This window comes from Coccomyxa subellipsoidea (assembly GCF_000258705.1).
Source record: "Coccomyxa subellipsoidea C-169, whole genome shotgun sequence".
In the NCBI taxonomy this organism is placed as follows: domain Eukaryota; kingdom Viridiplantae; phylum Chlorophyta; class Trebouxiophyceae; family Coccomyxaceae; genus Coccomyxa; species Coccomyxa subellipsoidea.
In genome coordinates this window covers 1578161-1590866 of record NW_005178036.1, presented here as the reverse complement: position 1 = coordinate 1590866, position 12706 = coordinate 1578161, and the positions used below count along the sequence as shown (strand labels likewise).

Genomic DNA, 12706 nt, shown 5'->3' with positions numbered 1-12706 from the left:
ACATGCCCTCGATTGCCAATTGCCCTCGATTTGCAAATTATTTACAGATATGACCCGATGCATTTGCATTCCCCGCCAACGGTTGGCAGGGATTGTGGTGCTACCAAGGACAGTAATGCGGCTCAACGTACAGCGAGGTCCTTTGACCTGCACTGAAAGTACGTCACCCAAATGACTCTATCTTGCTGCACATTTGTTACACTCACCCTCATCCCTGGAAACTGAGGCTGCACAACAGAAGCCTCGCACTAGTCATCTGAGGCTCTCAGAGCAGCACGGTCACAAGCCAGAAGTGCATGCCCTGGCATCAACCCAGCTACGGCGCAACAAACATCAAGACACCCTTCAAGGCATATTCCCACGCCTGCACCACCGCCGAGCTCCGCAGAGAGCCCCTGATGACGCCACACAATGCGCTATCGAGCCACTGAGGCAGCCGCAGCATATGGGTTCGCAACCCGGGGCCCGGCCGCCGCCGCAGCCGCCATGGTGTCGGCCAGGGGCGTGGGTTCAAAGGCCGTTTTGCGGCGCTGCTGCCGTTCGCGGCGCTCGCGGCGGTCGGCCGCCTGAAAGACCTGGCGGAGCGTGCTCATCTGGTCCTCGTGCGACACCGGCACCTTGTCATGGTCCGCGCGCGCGTCCGGAAACAGCTCCCCCCTGCACCGCGCCTGCAGACACAAAAACCCACCACAATTATGTTACCAATCGACGCAGCAGTTCATGACCAGCGCTGCTGGAACAGTCTGGATCTTGTTGCTGCCAGACCAGCAGCGGTGCTGAGCGATGTATTGGGTCCTGCTGTGTCAGGCAGGGCAGAGACAGGCCATTGCATGCAGGCATGGAGATTTCTGGCTTGATTGGTGAGTGAAGGACGGGCGCACCCCAAGAATAGGACAGAGGTACTGGGTGCGGAAGTAAATGCAAGCGCACATGCATGGTTGAGGCGACACTTGGGTGAGAAGTCGCACCGTGTCGTTGAGGCGGGATTTGTGGCAGAACTGGCGGTAGGCTCTGGAGTTGACCAGCATCTCGCCGCGGGTGGCGGAGGAGCGGTGCGCGATGACCTTGGGGTTCAGGTTTACGTTGCCCTTGTTGAAAGTCGTCAGCGCCGAACCTGTGCGGAACACAAACCTGCTAAGCACCAACAAAATATTCCAGGACCCTGATTGACATACAGCTGCATTAAAACCACAAAGGCTTTGCAACATTGGGATCCATTGTGAGAGACCCTGCTCTTGAGGAAGGATGCGGCCAGCTGCCAAGACCGCTGAAAGAGCAGCGGATGAACTGTTTTAGAGTGGGGTTGCAAGATTCTCAGAGACAAGAACATGTATGAAAGTGTGCTCGGGCAATAAAAAGGCAGGGGGTCAAAACTTTGCAAGGCTCCATCAACAACAGCTGCAAGCTCATATGATCGGCAAGTGGAGAAGAATCCTGGACAGCTGACACTAAGGGAGGCTCGCACCGGTGTGGTAGAGGGTGGCGGAGTCGGCGAGGTGCGCAAGGGGCTCCCAGTTCTCGGAGAAGAGGCGGTGCGAGCGCAGCTGGGAGCTGATGGGCACGGAGCGCCCCGTGCGCAGCTTGCGCCACACGCCGCGCGCCACCGCCAGGCCCGGGTCACACGTCACCCCCACCAGCTCTATCCGGTACGGCCGCTTGCACTCCTCCGACGGCGTGCTATCATCCCGGTCCCAATACCTGTGCATTGCTGGTATTGTAATTACTACACGCCTTTCCTGCCAACAGGCAAGGTCAATTCCTGCAGACAAGCTGCAATTAAAGCCACAATCCTACCCCTTGTTGGACTCGCCAGATCCAAGTAAGACCCAACCGACCGTGGGCTTGGTGCTCAGTGTTTGTAACCCCAGCAGGCAGCCGGAGCCCGGTCAGGCCTGGTCATGCCGGTATTTCAGTCTCAATTGAGAAACGAACATGCTCCCAACACTATACAGACAGAAGGATACTCACCACACGTCTGCAAGGCTGCACATGTCTGTTGAATATACGGTGGGAGGCCCAACCCTTAGGGCATGCACATGCACCGGCTTTGTTGAGCAGCTCCAAAGTAAAACGTGGAGGGGGAGGCTGACCTCTCCACAGTGTCGCCGTGCTCGTTGGTGAAGTAGCCGGGCCCCCTCCGGTAGTTGTGCTGGTGGTCCCTCACCATCGCTATCGTCTGCTCCACGAAGGGCGCCCACGTCATGGTGCCGTCAAACACGATGTCCTTCTGCTTGTTCACTGCTCCAACCACACAAACGCACATCACGCCAGGCACAAACTTACCTTGAAATACATGCATGAAGATTCTACAAGTTGCACGCTCAACAGGGCAGCAATTCTGATGTCAGGACAGACTGATTAGCTCGAACTCCGGCAGCTGCTTCTCTCGAGTATAGAACAACTGAAAAGGCATCTGGCTACTGATGGCATGATGAGGCTAGCTGAACATGCATCAATGGCTGGTATTTCACGTACATAAATGGGCAAGAGATGGGCAGGAGCAAGGAGCTCACCTGCAGCGACCAGCATAGCCTCGGCCGCCTTGGTGGAGTACTCGTGGACGTAGCTGGACAGCGTGGGGTCGTTCTTGGTGAAGTCCGAGGACGACAGGTGCTTCAGCATCACGTCCCGATTCTTAATGGCGTCCGCCTCGATAACCACCGCATCCTTGCACACCTGCCAGCATTGCGCACATACAATCCCTCAGCTTTCTGAGCAGTTCCATGCTTGGAAAGAATGAATAGATAGAAAAGTGCATGCACGTTTAAATCAATGCATACATGCATGACTCCAGCGTCTGGTGGCTAGGTGCAAAAGAGCCCCATGCACCACATGAAATAAGGGTCATGCCATGCATCTTGCCGTGGGCACATGCATGTCTAAGCTAGCAATAGCTCCTATTGCAGTGCTGCCTGCAGGAATTGTCTAACAGCGCTGATTGCTGCTGCACGGTAGGCTACCTTGGACCAGAAGTCGTCGTGGCCGATGATTTCGCGCACGGTGCTCTTGCCGGCCGCCATGCCGCCGCCCAGCAGCAGGAGCACGGGGCCGCGCTCCTGCGTCTCGCTGCGGCCGCTGCCCGACCGATTCAGCTCCGAGAAGATCTCGTACAGCGTCTGGAACCTGCGGGAACACCAGCTGCACACTTCAGCAGTGTAAGAAACCTCTTTTGGCGACACATGGCGCTTGGAAGATGCCTTGCACAGAGGTGTAGGGCCTTTCAGTCAAATGCACCTGGTCAGACTTGAGGACGCTTGTACAGGTGTCCTGTGGAGTTTGCACAAGACCCTGAAGATTCCCCAGGTGCATGTGACACTCTAAGACAACACTTGACTGCTGCTGCTGCCAGCGATTGCATCAACATGCCTGCCCTACACTGGGCAGACATTGGGCTGGGCATGCTTTTGCTACACAGCTTCAAACGGGCATCGTTTTCGCAGTTGTGGGTTCAGTCTGTCAGTCAAAATTGGAGGGGCCGATTGGCTCACTTGCGCTGCACGCCCAGCATGTCCTCGGTGATCTTCTTGGTGACCGCGTATTTGGCGCGCCGCCAGTTCTTGACAGCGCGCACGTGGCTGCGCGCATTCCGCACAGCCTCCGACGTCTTCTGCGGAGCCTCGCTCTTTGCCGCCACCGAGCCGTGCATGCTGCCATTCGTGCTCTGCGTCCGCTTCGCCGCCAAGTACTCCTCAAACGTCTCCATCTGCCACAGGCAGCAGGTGTCAGATGGGTACTAACTTCAAATTTTGCGCGGCTGTTCTGGCATGATTACCTGACCCCGTTGTTCTCGAGTGTCCCTATGCCCGAGCCAGGCATGTCATTCTTATCGGGCGCCTTCATACATAGCCAGTCAAGCTTGCACCTTAGGGTCCAGGGGTTTACATAGAAACTTGGCCACATGCACCCTAGACTAGATTCCCAATTACATAAAAGTATATACTCGAGGTTGGAAAGAAATTGTTGGGTCAGTGTTCAGGGGCGATGTGGTCAAGAGGAGCTCAGAGGGTGACAAATTGATTAGTCACCTCAAAGCCGGCGGGAAGGCTGCCATTTGTGCTGGTGGGGCTGTGCACGGACCCCTCGTCCTGCTCCGACTGCGTGTGCGAGCCAAAGAATGCGCTGGAGCTGCTGGCTGTTGGAGACGCGCCCAAAGAATTCGAAGACCCATGAATACTCTGCGCAGCAATGCCTTGATCTATCAGAGCCCACTGTTCAAAGGAAGACGGTCCACACACTACATGCATGTCAGCAAGCATGCAGCTGCAAAAAGAGTATTGCAAGCCAGGCCGAAGTTATGAGCAGAGGGATGGCACTGCATGTAGAAACAGGGTGCCTCACTTGCATGCTGGAATGTGAGTTCCAGAGACACTTGAGACCATCCGCGCTGAGGTACAGGGCGTTGGCATCATATATGTCGTCCAGTCGGTCCCAATTGAAGCTCAGATACTCGTGGAGTATGCACTCTATCTCATGCATCAGGAAGCCCACAACCTGCACGCATCAACAATCAGTTTGTTGCCAACTGCAAAGCAAGGGAACAGGTGTAAAAGTCCATGCTGGCACCCGGGTCATCTCAGTCATTCGCTGAGCTTACCTCTTTGACAGCGCAGACCTCCTTTGAGGCAGCAGGCGCCGAGAGGTTGCCATTCTGTGAGGACCCAGTGTTTTGGCACTCTGCCAGTGCGTCTTTGAGCGCCAGCCCTGCAGTTCAAAAATCAGTCAGCTACAGCTTTCCTAGGATCTGATAGCAAAGCTATCACAGGCATATCTAGAGGCGACAGCCCATGCAATTCCGCCTGACCTGTGTTTGTGAGTTCTCTTCTCACAGGCGATGTCTCCCGGCTGCGAGCAAACAGCCGTTCCAAGCGCACAATGCTGAACAGAAGGTCGTTGAGACCAAAGGCCTGTATGCACTGGCAGATCGCGTGCGCGTCCGCCCTCAGGAAATATGCAGACATTGTCTTCAGGGCCTCAAAGATCTCCCCATTTTCCTGCGGCACACAAAGGACCTCAACGCATTGGTTCAACCCCATAGGGGACGTGCTCAAGTTTCGTCGTTGGCTTTCCTTTCATTGCAAGCACAATTCCCACAGTGGAGGACTCGGGATGGCCTTGTGGCTCACCGGGTTGTCTGGCGCAGTGTCCAGGAAGCGGCAGGCGCAATAGGTTGGGAAGTCGAGCACCTCAGGGCTGCCATAGGGGCTGCCAAAAGACACTTGCTCCCCAAATACCTGCAGCGCATCAGATGCAGGCAAGTATTCAGTGCCTTCCTAATATCTCATGTCACTGTGGGGCTCAAGAGATATCAAGAACAGCTGTGCGGCACTCCCTGGATTCAAGTAATTGGCACCTGCTCAGGCAAGTTGATGTCTGATGGGATGAGGCTCGGGATTGAGTCCAAGGTGCTCCTGGGAGTCCCCTTCTGGGATGCTACGCGAGCTGGCGTCTTGACATCCTCCTGAGATCGCTCAGCTGCCTCCTGATTGGCAGCACTGCTGGGAGGCTCTTGCGCATCCTCGAGCTCAGAGAACGGGCTCCGTTCAGACGTGGATGCAGCTGCATGGCTTTGCCTGCGGACCTCTGTACCCTCTTCAGCCTCAGCAGTCCTCTGATCGTGTTTCCGAGCCCTGTTGACATATCCTCAGGCAGTTAGTGGTGTTACTGTTTGCATGACACGTGAAGGGACAGACGTAATTTCGGTAGTCCGATGACCTTCAAAACTAGCTAAGGATGGTGCCATCCATTACCATTTTTATCTTAATTCCGCTCGCCTGTCTGACAAGAACGCAACCCAAGAGACATTCATCACTTTGTAAAAAGCTATATATCAATTGCAACCTAAGCAATGCTTGATAAAGTCCACTCAGGTCCAGTTCTGCCTATCCACGGACTGCACAGTCACGTCTTGGATACGCAAATTTTCGGACCCTCTAAAACCCACTCGCAGAGCGGCTTAAAAGCTATTGCAATGAGCATGGGAATCGAAGTATTCAATGCAATATTTCGGAGCTGAAACGGCACTGGCATGCTTGTTCATGGAGGGGTATATTCACAACTACAGTGTCGAGACTGTACCTTCCCAGCAGTTCCCTAGCTGCAAGTCCGGCGCCAAAAGAAATTAAAAGGGGCACAATTGTGCAACCTTGTCCGCCAGAGCCCATGGGGAGCTGTCTAGTACAAACAGCAGGTGCAGCAGATCCTTCTGTCTCGTCACACACTTCCTACCGAAACAAATACATCCCTGATTATTATTGCGAACGAGTAAACTGACTCTTTCTCAAGTTCCAATGACTTGTTGGTATGAAAGCGATCTCCTCTCGAAACTGGGACATTACGAGCGCTGGGTGTAACCTAGTGGTCCACCTAGCTAGTATTCATTGATAGGTAGTGGGGCACTCAGAGTTGGGCTGGGCAGGCACTATCCATCCATATTACTATGCTGAAGGTTACAAGTACTTACTCACTCCCAACACTCCAATGCTTCTTTGGAGGACCGCACAGCATCAGTGCCCTGCACTCTTCCGGGTGGGGCCCGCCGGGGTCTGTTTCAACTAACTTGCAAATATTCATAGCTGCGGGTCAGGCATATATCAATCTTTGCATCTTATTATGCATGCAGCACATTGGAAACATCCGTTCTCGCTAACCAACTATCATGCTGACAATTTTGGCTGTCCTACATGCATGCACACCTCATGTAAATGCACACTACAACACATCAAGTTTGGAGTTGAGGTGTTCTCTTCCAGCAGATGCAGAAAATATAGACAAAAACCGCGCTTTACGTTCACGGCACGTAATACTTGAGGCACACAGGACTACTAGTTAGTAACCCGTCCCTTATTGAGGCTAGCCAACATGCCAGCTGACATTGGTGATCCCCTTAAGAGAGAGTGAACAAGCTCAAGATTCTGCCAGCATCTTGCGACCATTGGTCCCGGCAACGGCCCTTGCGTCTGCAATTGCATTGGAGTTTGCACCGATGGAGGAGGCCTGTGCCTTGGCAGATGCTGTCGCTGTGGAGCTGCTCCCCTGGAGGCACTGCACCACATAACAAGGTAGAGTTCAAAGCTTGTTCTTATTACCAACATTACACGCCTTTCCTATCACAGGTAAGGTGTGTCAGTGTGCCAGCTGCATGTACAGGCTGCCATATATCCAACCACTTGATGATCACTCTTAGCGCAGGGCAACAGGAAGCAAGCCGCACAGAAGACCACTAGAAAACAGGATGGAAGGGTCCCATCTTATGCGAGAGTGAATGCTCATCCGGGATTTGCATGTGTAAGCACAGTTCAGTGTGGGAAAACAACGCTAGAGACATACCTGCTGCACGGCACTAGAAGAGGCAATTGCCTGAGCGAAAGCTGCTCCTGCTCCCGCCTGAGCCTGTGCCTGAGCTGATGCAGCTGCAGCACCAAACCAAGAGCTTTCAGAGCATGCTTGCCGCTCTGATCAGAGTGCAGCACCAACCTCCATAGCGACACTTCTCTGATGTACACTTCGATATTCACCACTGGACAAAAACTGCTCTGCTGCAATGAGGATACCGGGCATCTGCAGCGTTGCCTTACCTGCAAGTGCTGGCTTGACCGTGTCGCAGCCAAACTGCGCGATTGCAGCGGCCCATGCCTTGACCCATGCATTGGCGGTGCTGCCGCCCTCTGCAAAGGCCTCTGCCGCGGCGGCAGCGTAGGCGCTCAGAGTGTCGCCACCCTCTGCAGCAAAATGAAGCACAATTATGCTGGGGACAGGCCATCCTTGTACACATAATAGTGCTGCACACCATGCATGCCTGAAATGACCTGCTCCAAGCAGTTTCAGACAAAAGGACTGCAGATCGCACTTCACAGCTGATAGGCAAGTCTTGTAAAGCAGGTTATGTAAGGGGATTTGGAAGGGTGGGCGCACGAGTTGCGGCCTGGGCAGCAGCCAACGCAGCAGCGTTGATATTGGTGTTGGCTGTCTGAGCATAAGCATCTGCAAATGCGCGCGCCGCAAGCTGCTTGTTGGGCGCTGCACACACCCACACACGGCATACATGCGTCAGAAAAGCTCTTGTGATGGGTGAGACTTGCCATTTGCTCCACCAGTGTTCAGCAATATAGGTCATTTGCTCATCATGCTGGGCCAGCCTTGGGGCTGCAGCAAAGATGGGCAACACAAAAGAGCACAAGTTCAGTGTCATTTTTCTGTGCCAATGCATTGACAGAAATGGCGCCGGCAACCTTCACTCTAATCCTTGATCAGACGTGATCAGAGTGAAGGAGATTAACAGATGGTTTGCTTCAGCATTCCAGCAGCCAGAGCTGCTCACCTTGTGTGAAGGCCTGGGCTGTGGCCTTGGCGAATGCCTGGGCATTGTCAGTATTTTGAACCTTGGCAAGTGCTTGGGCCACTGCTTGGGCATTGCCGGTGGTGAGGCCAGTAATGAGCGGATCTTGGACCTGAGATATGGCGGTTGCCTGGGCGCTCGCCTGCGCGCCAGTTCCTGCATGCACCAAACTTTGCCATTCATGAAAACCTTGTCATTCAACGGTCTTGGATGGCCGCGTCATGGTGATCTAAGAAGCCCTTGAAAAGAAGGCAGCTGCACCTCACATATGCAGTTTGATTGGCATGCATGGATCCTGTAAGTCCACACAGGCAGCACATGCATGGCTTGCAGATGATGAAAAGCATGCACATGTAATACCTCACCACCTCTGTCGGATACAGGAAGTGGCACTGTTGAACTTGTTGTCCATACCTAGATTACTGTGACTTAAAAATGCATGTTTAATAGGCATGTCCGATTTGGTGGCAGAACTGCCATCATGCATGATCTGTATTTAGGATCTGCTGAATCTTACCTTGAAGCAGGGACCTGACATGCTCGCCTGTGCACATATGAAAGAGATCATTCAGCATGGGTTCATGTCTTGATGCCAACAATGTATTTTGCAGGCCTGGAGAGAAGGCATCTCAGCAACGTGGTCGACAAGGAAGACGAACGATACACCAGGCACTGTACACCCAACCACAGCTGTTAAATTGAGCGTGAAAGGAAGTAGCCTGCCTTGAAGCGATGCGTGCGTGCTCGCTGCTGCGAGGAGGAGGAGCAATGAAACGGCAACATGTCCTGAAGCCATCGTCTTGATGGTGCCGATGCTGTTTCCACACGGATCACCTGGTGGGCAGGGTGTGACGTCGACGAGGGAAGACACAATGCACAATGGGCTGCAAGGACGTCTCAGACGAGGATGTTTGAGAATTGAGTCGAGAATGTGACCAGAATGTCAGCTGGGCAAAGATTTGAATCTACAGGGATCTACACGTGAGAGGGTGACTGTACATGTCATGCATGCCAAATGGAGACGTCCAAGGCAACTTGAGCGTTGGGCACAGATGGCGGACAACTGCCTCCTCGCATCTCCTCAAGGATAATGATTCTCAGAGTTCGGCCCTTCAGAATTCTTTGCACGAGAAGATTAATCAGTTGACCTGATCGACGCATCAGTGTTTCTTCTGAACGTCACCATGGCCGTCTTCCGCGCGAGCCTGCTCCTCTTTGCGCTGCTCGCCCTCGGCGGTGATGCTGCCGTCACAGGTGCTGAGCTCTCTGATTGTTGGCACCGGAGAGAGACACCGATGGCACCAGCGATCAACGAAGTTGTACTTCAGTTGTATTTCTGCACACGTGTTTTTGGATTTCCTTGTTGGGTCACATCTTTAGATATTATATACAAGTCACACACTGCTTGCAGGGCACTCAGCACGATCCCTTCTTCAGTACGGAGGCAGTGAGTTTCCGATGCCAAGCTGCCAAGAGACACTGTCCCTGGTTTTCAACAATTCACATGCCCTGGTGCCCATCTCTACTACGTCATGCTTTCTCTATTACGTACAGAAAATTGATTGGCAGTAAAGCTGGAAGCTTGCAGTTGGCACAGGCGGCGGGACAGCCATAGCAGATGCACAGGCCCAAGCAGCCGTCCAGACAGGTGACTTTCCTTATATTGGATGTTGCACTTTTGCTGTGCAATGCTGCTGCTCTATCTTGCAGGTGCAATTGTGCTTTGCAGCATCGTTTGAGTTTTTTACTCACTACTCTGGATGCCGGCCCTGGCTGGCGGGGGGCGGTATATATACTGAGCACCGTGCCCACGGTTGATTGGGTCTTGCTTGGATCTGGAGAGTCCAACAAGCCTAGGATTGTGGCAGCCTTTAAGTGCAGCTTGTCCGCGGGACGTACCTTGCCTTCTGGCAGGAAAAGCGTGATATGATTATAATATTGTTATAAAAAACTCTGGATGCTGCAGGTCTGAATGGTCTCAGCGGAGGAGATGCACAAGCTGCTGCACAAGCCATCGCAAGCACTGACACCACGGGCGAGGCCCAGGTGACAGGCCTGACCTTCTGTCATGTCATGCAGACAAGCGAATGTTGTCAGCTGGTGTGGCTATCTGACTCCCTTTGCATGGATGTACTCGCAGGCTTTTGCAAAGGCCACTGCCCAGGCTTACACACAGGGTACACTGACTTTTCCTGTCCCAATCCTGCACTCACTCTCTGCGGCTAAATGAAGATCATGCTCATGCATTGGCAAAGAACCTGCCTGCATTTCAGAACGTCATGAGCTGCATGCCGAGCTGTATCTGCTGATGACTGACAAAGTTTGCTGTGGGAATAGCGGCGGACCCGGACGCATTCGCGCAGACCTATGCTCAGGCATTTGCTCAGGCAGCCACAACCAACGTCAACGCTGCTGCCCTTGCCACCGCTCAGGCTGCAGCACGTAAGTGATGTCAGCCGCTCTCTGCATGCCCGCATGCTTAACACCAGTCCAGCCTTATAGCCCTAGAGCAGTCAAGTTGGGGGTCACTGCATGGATCTGTGCATGGTCTACGTGGCGTGGCGTCATCCTCAGTGAGATGTCCTGTTTGCAGGATGCATAGAACTCTACTGCTGCTTCTGTGAGATGTGAATGCAGTGTGTCGTTTTGCCATGTGCAGAGGGCGGTGCAACGGCGGATGCTTTCGCCAAGGCATCTGCCAAGGCATTCGCGGCTGGTGGGGCACAGGCCAGGGCATTTGCCAAGGCATATGCAGCTGCGATTGCCCAGTACGGCTGCGACCAGATCAAGCCACTGCTCGCCAGTGAGTTCCTGGTCTCCATTTTTGCAATAGCAGACATTGCTGCCTCCTGGCTCCTGGCGAGAGGATACGTCATCCCTGCATGCTATGCAATGATAAACTCGTTGGGCTAGGCACCAGCCTAGCCCGGTGCCCTGAGTGTCACACGCCACACACGTTCAGAAGAGTATGCTGTTATGAGATTTACAGGGGTCTTTGCAGGAGGTGGGCATCGTGTCAGAATGGGCTGTTTCTGAAGTTCTGCACATTGCAATATTGTGCAGGGGGATTCACGGGGCTGATGTGCACTGCAGGTGCACAGGCGCAGGCACAGGCATCTGGTGGTGGAACCGGCTTTGCAGGCGCCTCAGCCTCAGCAGAGGCCCAGGCCATCCAGCAGTGCTGTGAGCCACCATAATCTTTTCTCCTGTTCATGCCAAGTGCAGAAACACAGTACTTGTCTTTGTGCTCATCAAGGCTTTCCAAAGCCTTGCATGGCCCTGCATGGCGAAGGGGCCATTGCTGGCTGGTACTATCTTAGCAAGAGTCTGCCTCTGATGACTCAGTGCCTTATTCGGCTCTTGTCTCCTTTCTTCTGAGAAGAACATGCTTTGATGTGCAGTGGGAGGGAGCAGCTCTCAGGCCACAGCCACTGCCAAGGCCGAGGCGACCAGCTTTGGAGGCTCAGCAAATGCTGTTGCAAAGGCAGAAGCGACCTCCACCGCCGGCCGGAAGATGCTCCGCGCTGCGCGTGCAGCCTGATGTGATTTTTGCATAAGTGGCCACATGATAATTCTTTTATGCGAGGCAGTGAATGAACGCTGCCTGAGAACTATCATCATATAATATTCTTAGTGTATTCGCGTCAGGTATAGTCAATCAAGCAGATACACGAGCATTGAAGTGTTTCTGTTGAAAGCATGCAGAATATTATTGCGTCTCAACAGATGCGTTGCAATTCAGGGGTATCAACAGATTGTGTGGGAGAGACACTTCAAGTTCTGTGTATATTTGAGGAAGGTGAGATATGAGCGAAGCTCGGGGTCACAGTCTGGGAACATTGTCAAAGGATTTTTGTTTTTAAGCGGAAGCATTCAAGTAGTGTGGTGAGAGCAGGGTTGAACAAGAAGATTGTAATCATATTGCCTAATCATCATATGTACAGTGCTAAGTCATCATGGTAAAGAAATATGATCTCTTACATATCAACCTGAGGCAGACTCTCAAGATACTACTCCAGGGGTGAGAACCTCACCCCTGGAACACTACAGCCCTACGGTATGTGGAACGATGGCATCTTCAAACACTATTGCGTCACACCAAAGATGTGTCAATCAGCCCACCATTTTCTTACAGATCACGACCTAGGTCTGTCCATGATCATTCAGACATGCCTCCCCACCTTGCTTCCCAATTATTCCATAAATCAGTTCAGAAGATACAAAGTCCAGATCAAGGTCTTGAGGTCTATGTTTTGAGCTGCTACACGCCGCAAAGGCCAATCAGCACTGATATTAGATGGCTCATTAGCACTGTCGGGGTGTTTGGCGCGATCATGGAACAGTCCTTTGCTTGCCCCAAGTGCTTGCATG

The 12706-nt window shown here is 53.1% G+C and overlaps 3 protein-coding genes across 3 annotated transcripts; 1 reads left to right on the top strand and 2 right to left on the bottom strand.

Annotated features, from left to right (window-relative positions):
• Positions 1-36: 36 nt before the first annotated feature.
• On the bottom strand, positions 37-6268 carry COCSUDRAFT_66031 (hypothetical protein). Its single transcript, XM_005648146.1, has 14 exons — positions 6076-6268; positions 5351-5627; positions 5124-5231; positions 4802-4991; positions 4595-4701; positions 4339-4491; positions 4026-4175; positions 3489-3703; positions 2961-3123; positions 2514-2676; positions 2091-2238; positions 1466-1698; positions 969-1114; positions 37-668 (listed from the first exon to the last, which is right to left on the bottom strand). The coding sequence occupies exons 1-14, from the start codon at positions 6159-6161 to the stop codon at positions 417-419; spliced, it is 2391 nt and encodes a 796-aa protein (XP_005648203.1). The 5' UTR covers positions 6162-6268; the 3' UTR covers positions 37-416.
• Positions 6269-6903: 635 nt separating this feature from the next.
• COCSUDRAFT_63183 (hypothetical protein) lies at positions 6904-8873 on the bottom strand (the record flags this gene model as incomplete). The annotated part of the gene is made up of 6 exons (XM_005648145.1): positions 6904-7041; positions 7327-7409; positions 7575-7718; positions 7912-8016; positions 8318-8477; positions 8853-8873. The coding sequence occupies 6 exons, from the start codon at positions 8871-8873 to the stop codon at positions 6904-6906; spliced, it is 651 nt and encodes a 216-aa protein (XP_005648202.1).
• A 646-nt stretch (positions 8874-9519) lies between these two features.
• Positions 9520-11876, top strand: COCSUDRAFT_41833 (hypothetical protein; the record flags this gene model as incomplete). Its single annotated transcript, XM_005648144.1, has 9 exons — positions 9520-9589; positions 9933-9983; positions 10302-10381; positions 10476-10512; positions 10673-10777; positions 10995-11138; positions 11337-11339; positions 11429-11518; positions 11737-11876. The coding sequence occupies 9 exons, from the start codon at positions 9520-9522 to the stop codon at positions 11874-11876; spliced, it is 720 nt and encodes a 239-aa protein (XP_005648201.1).
• Positions 11877-12706: the final 830 nt, after the last annotated feature.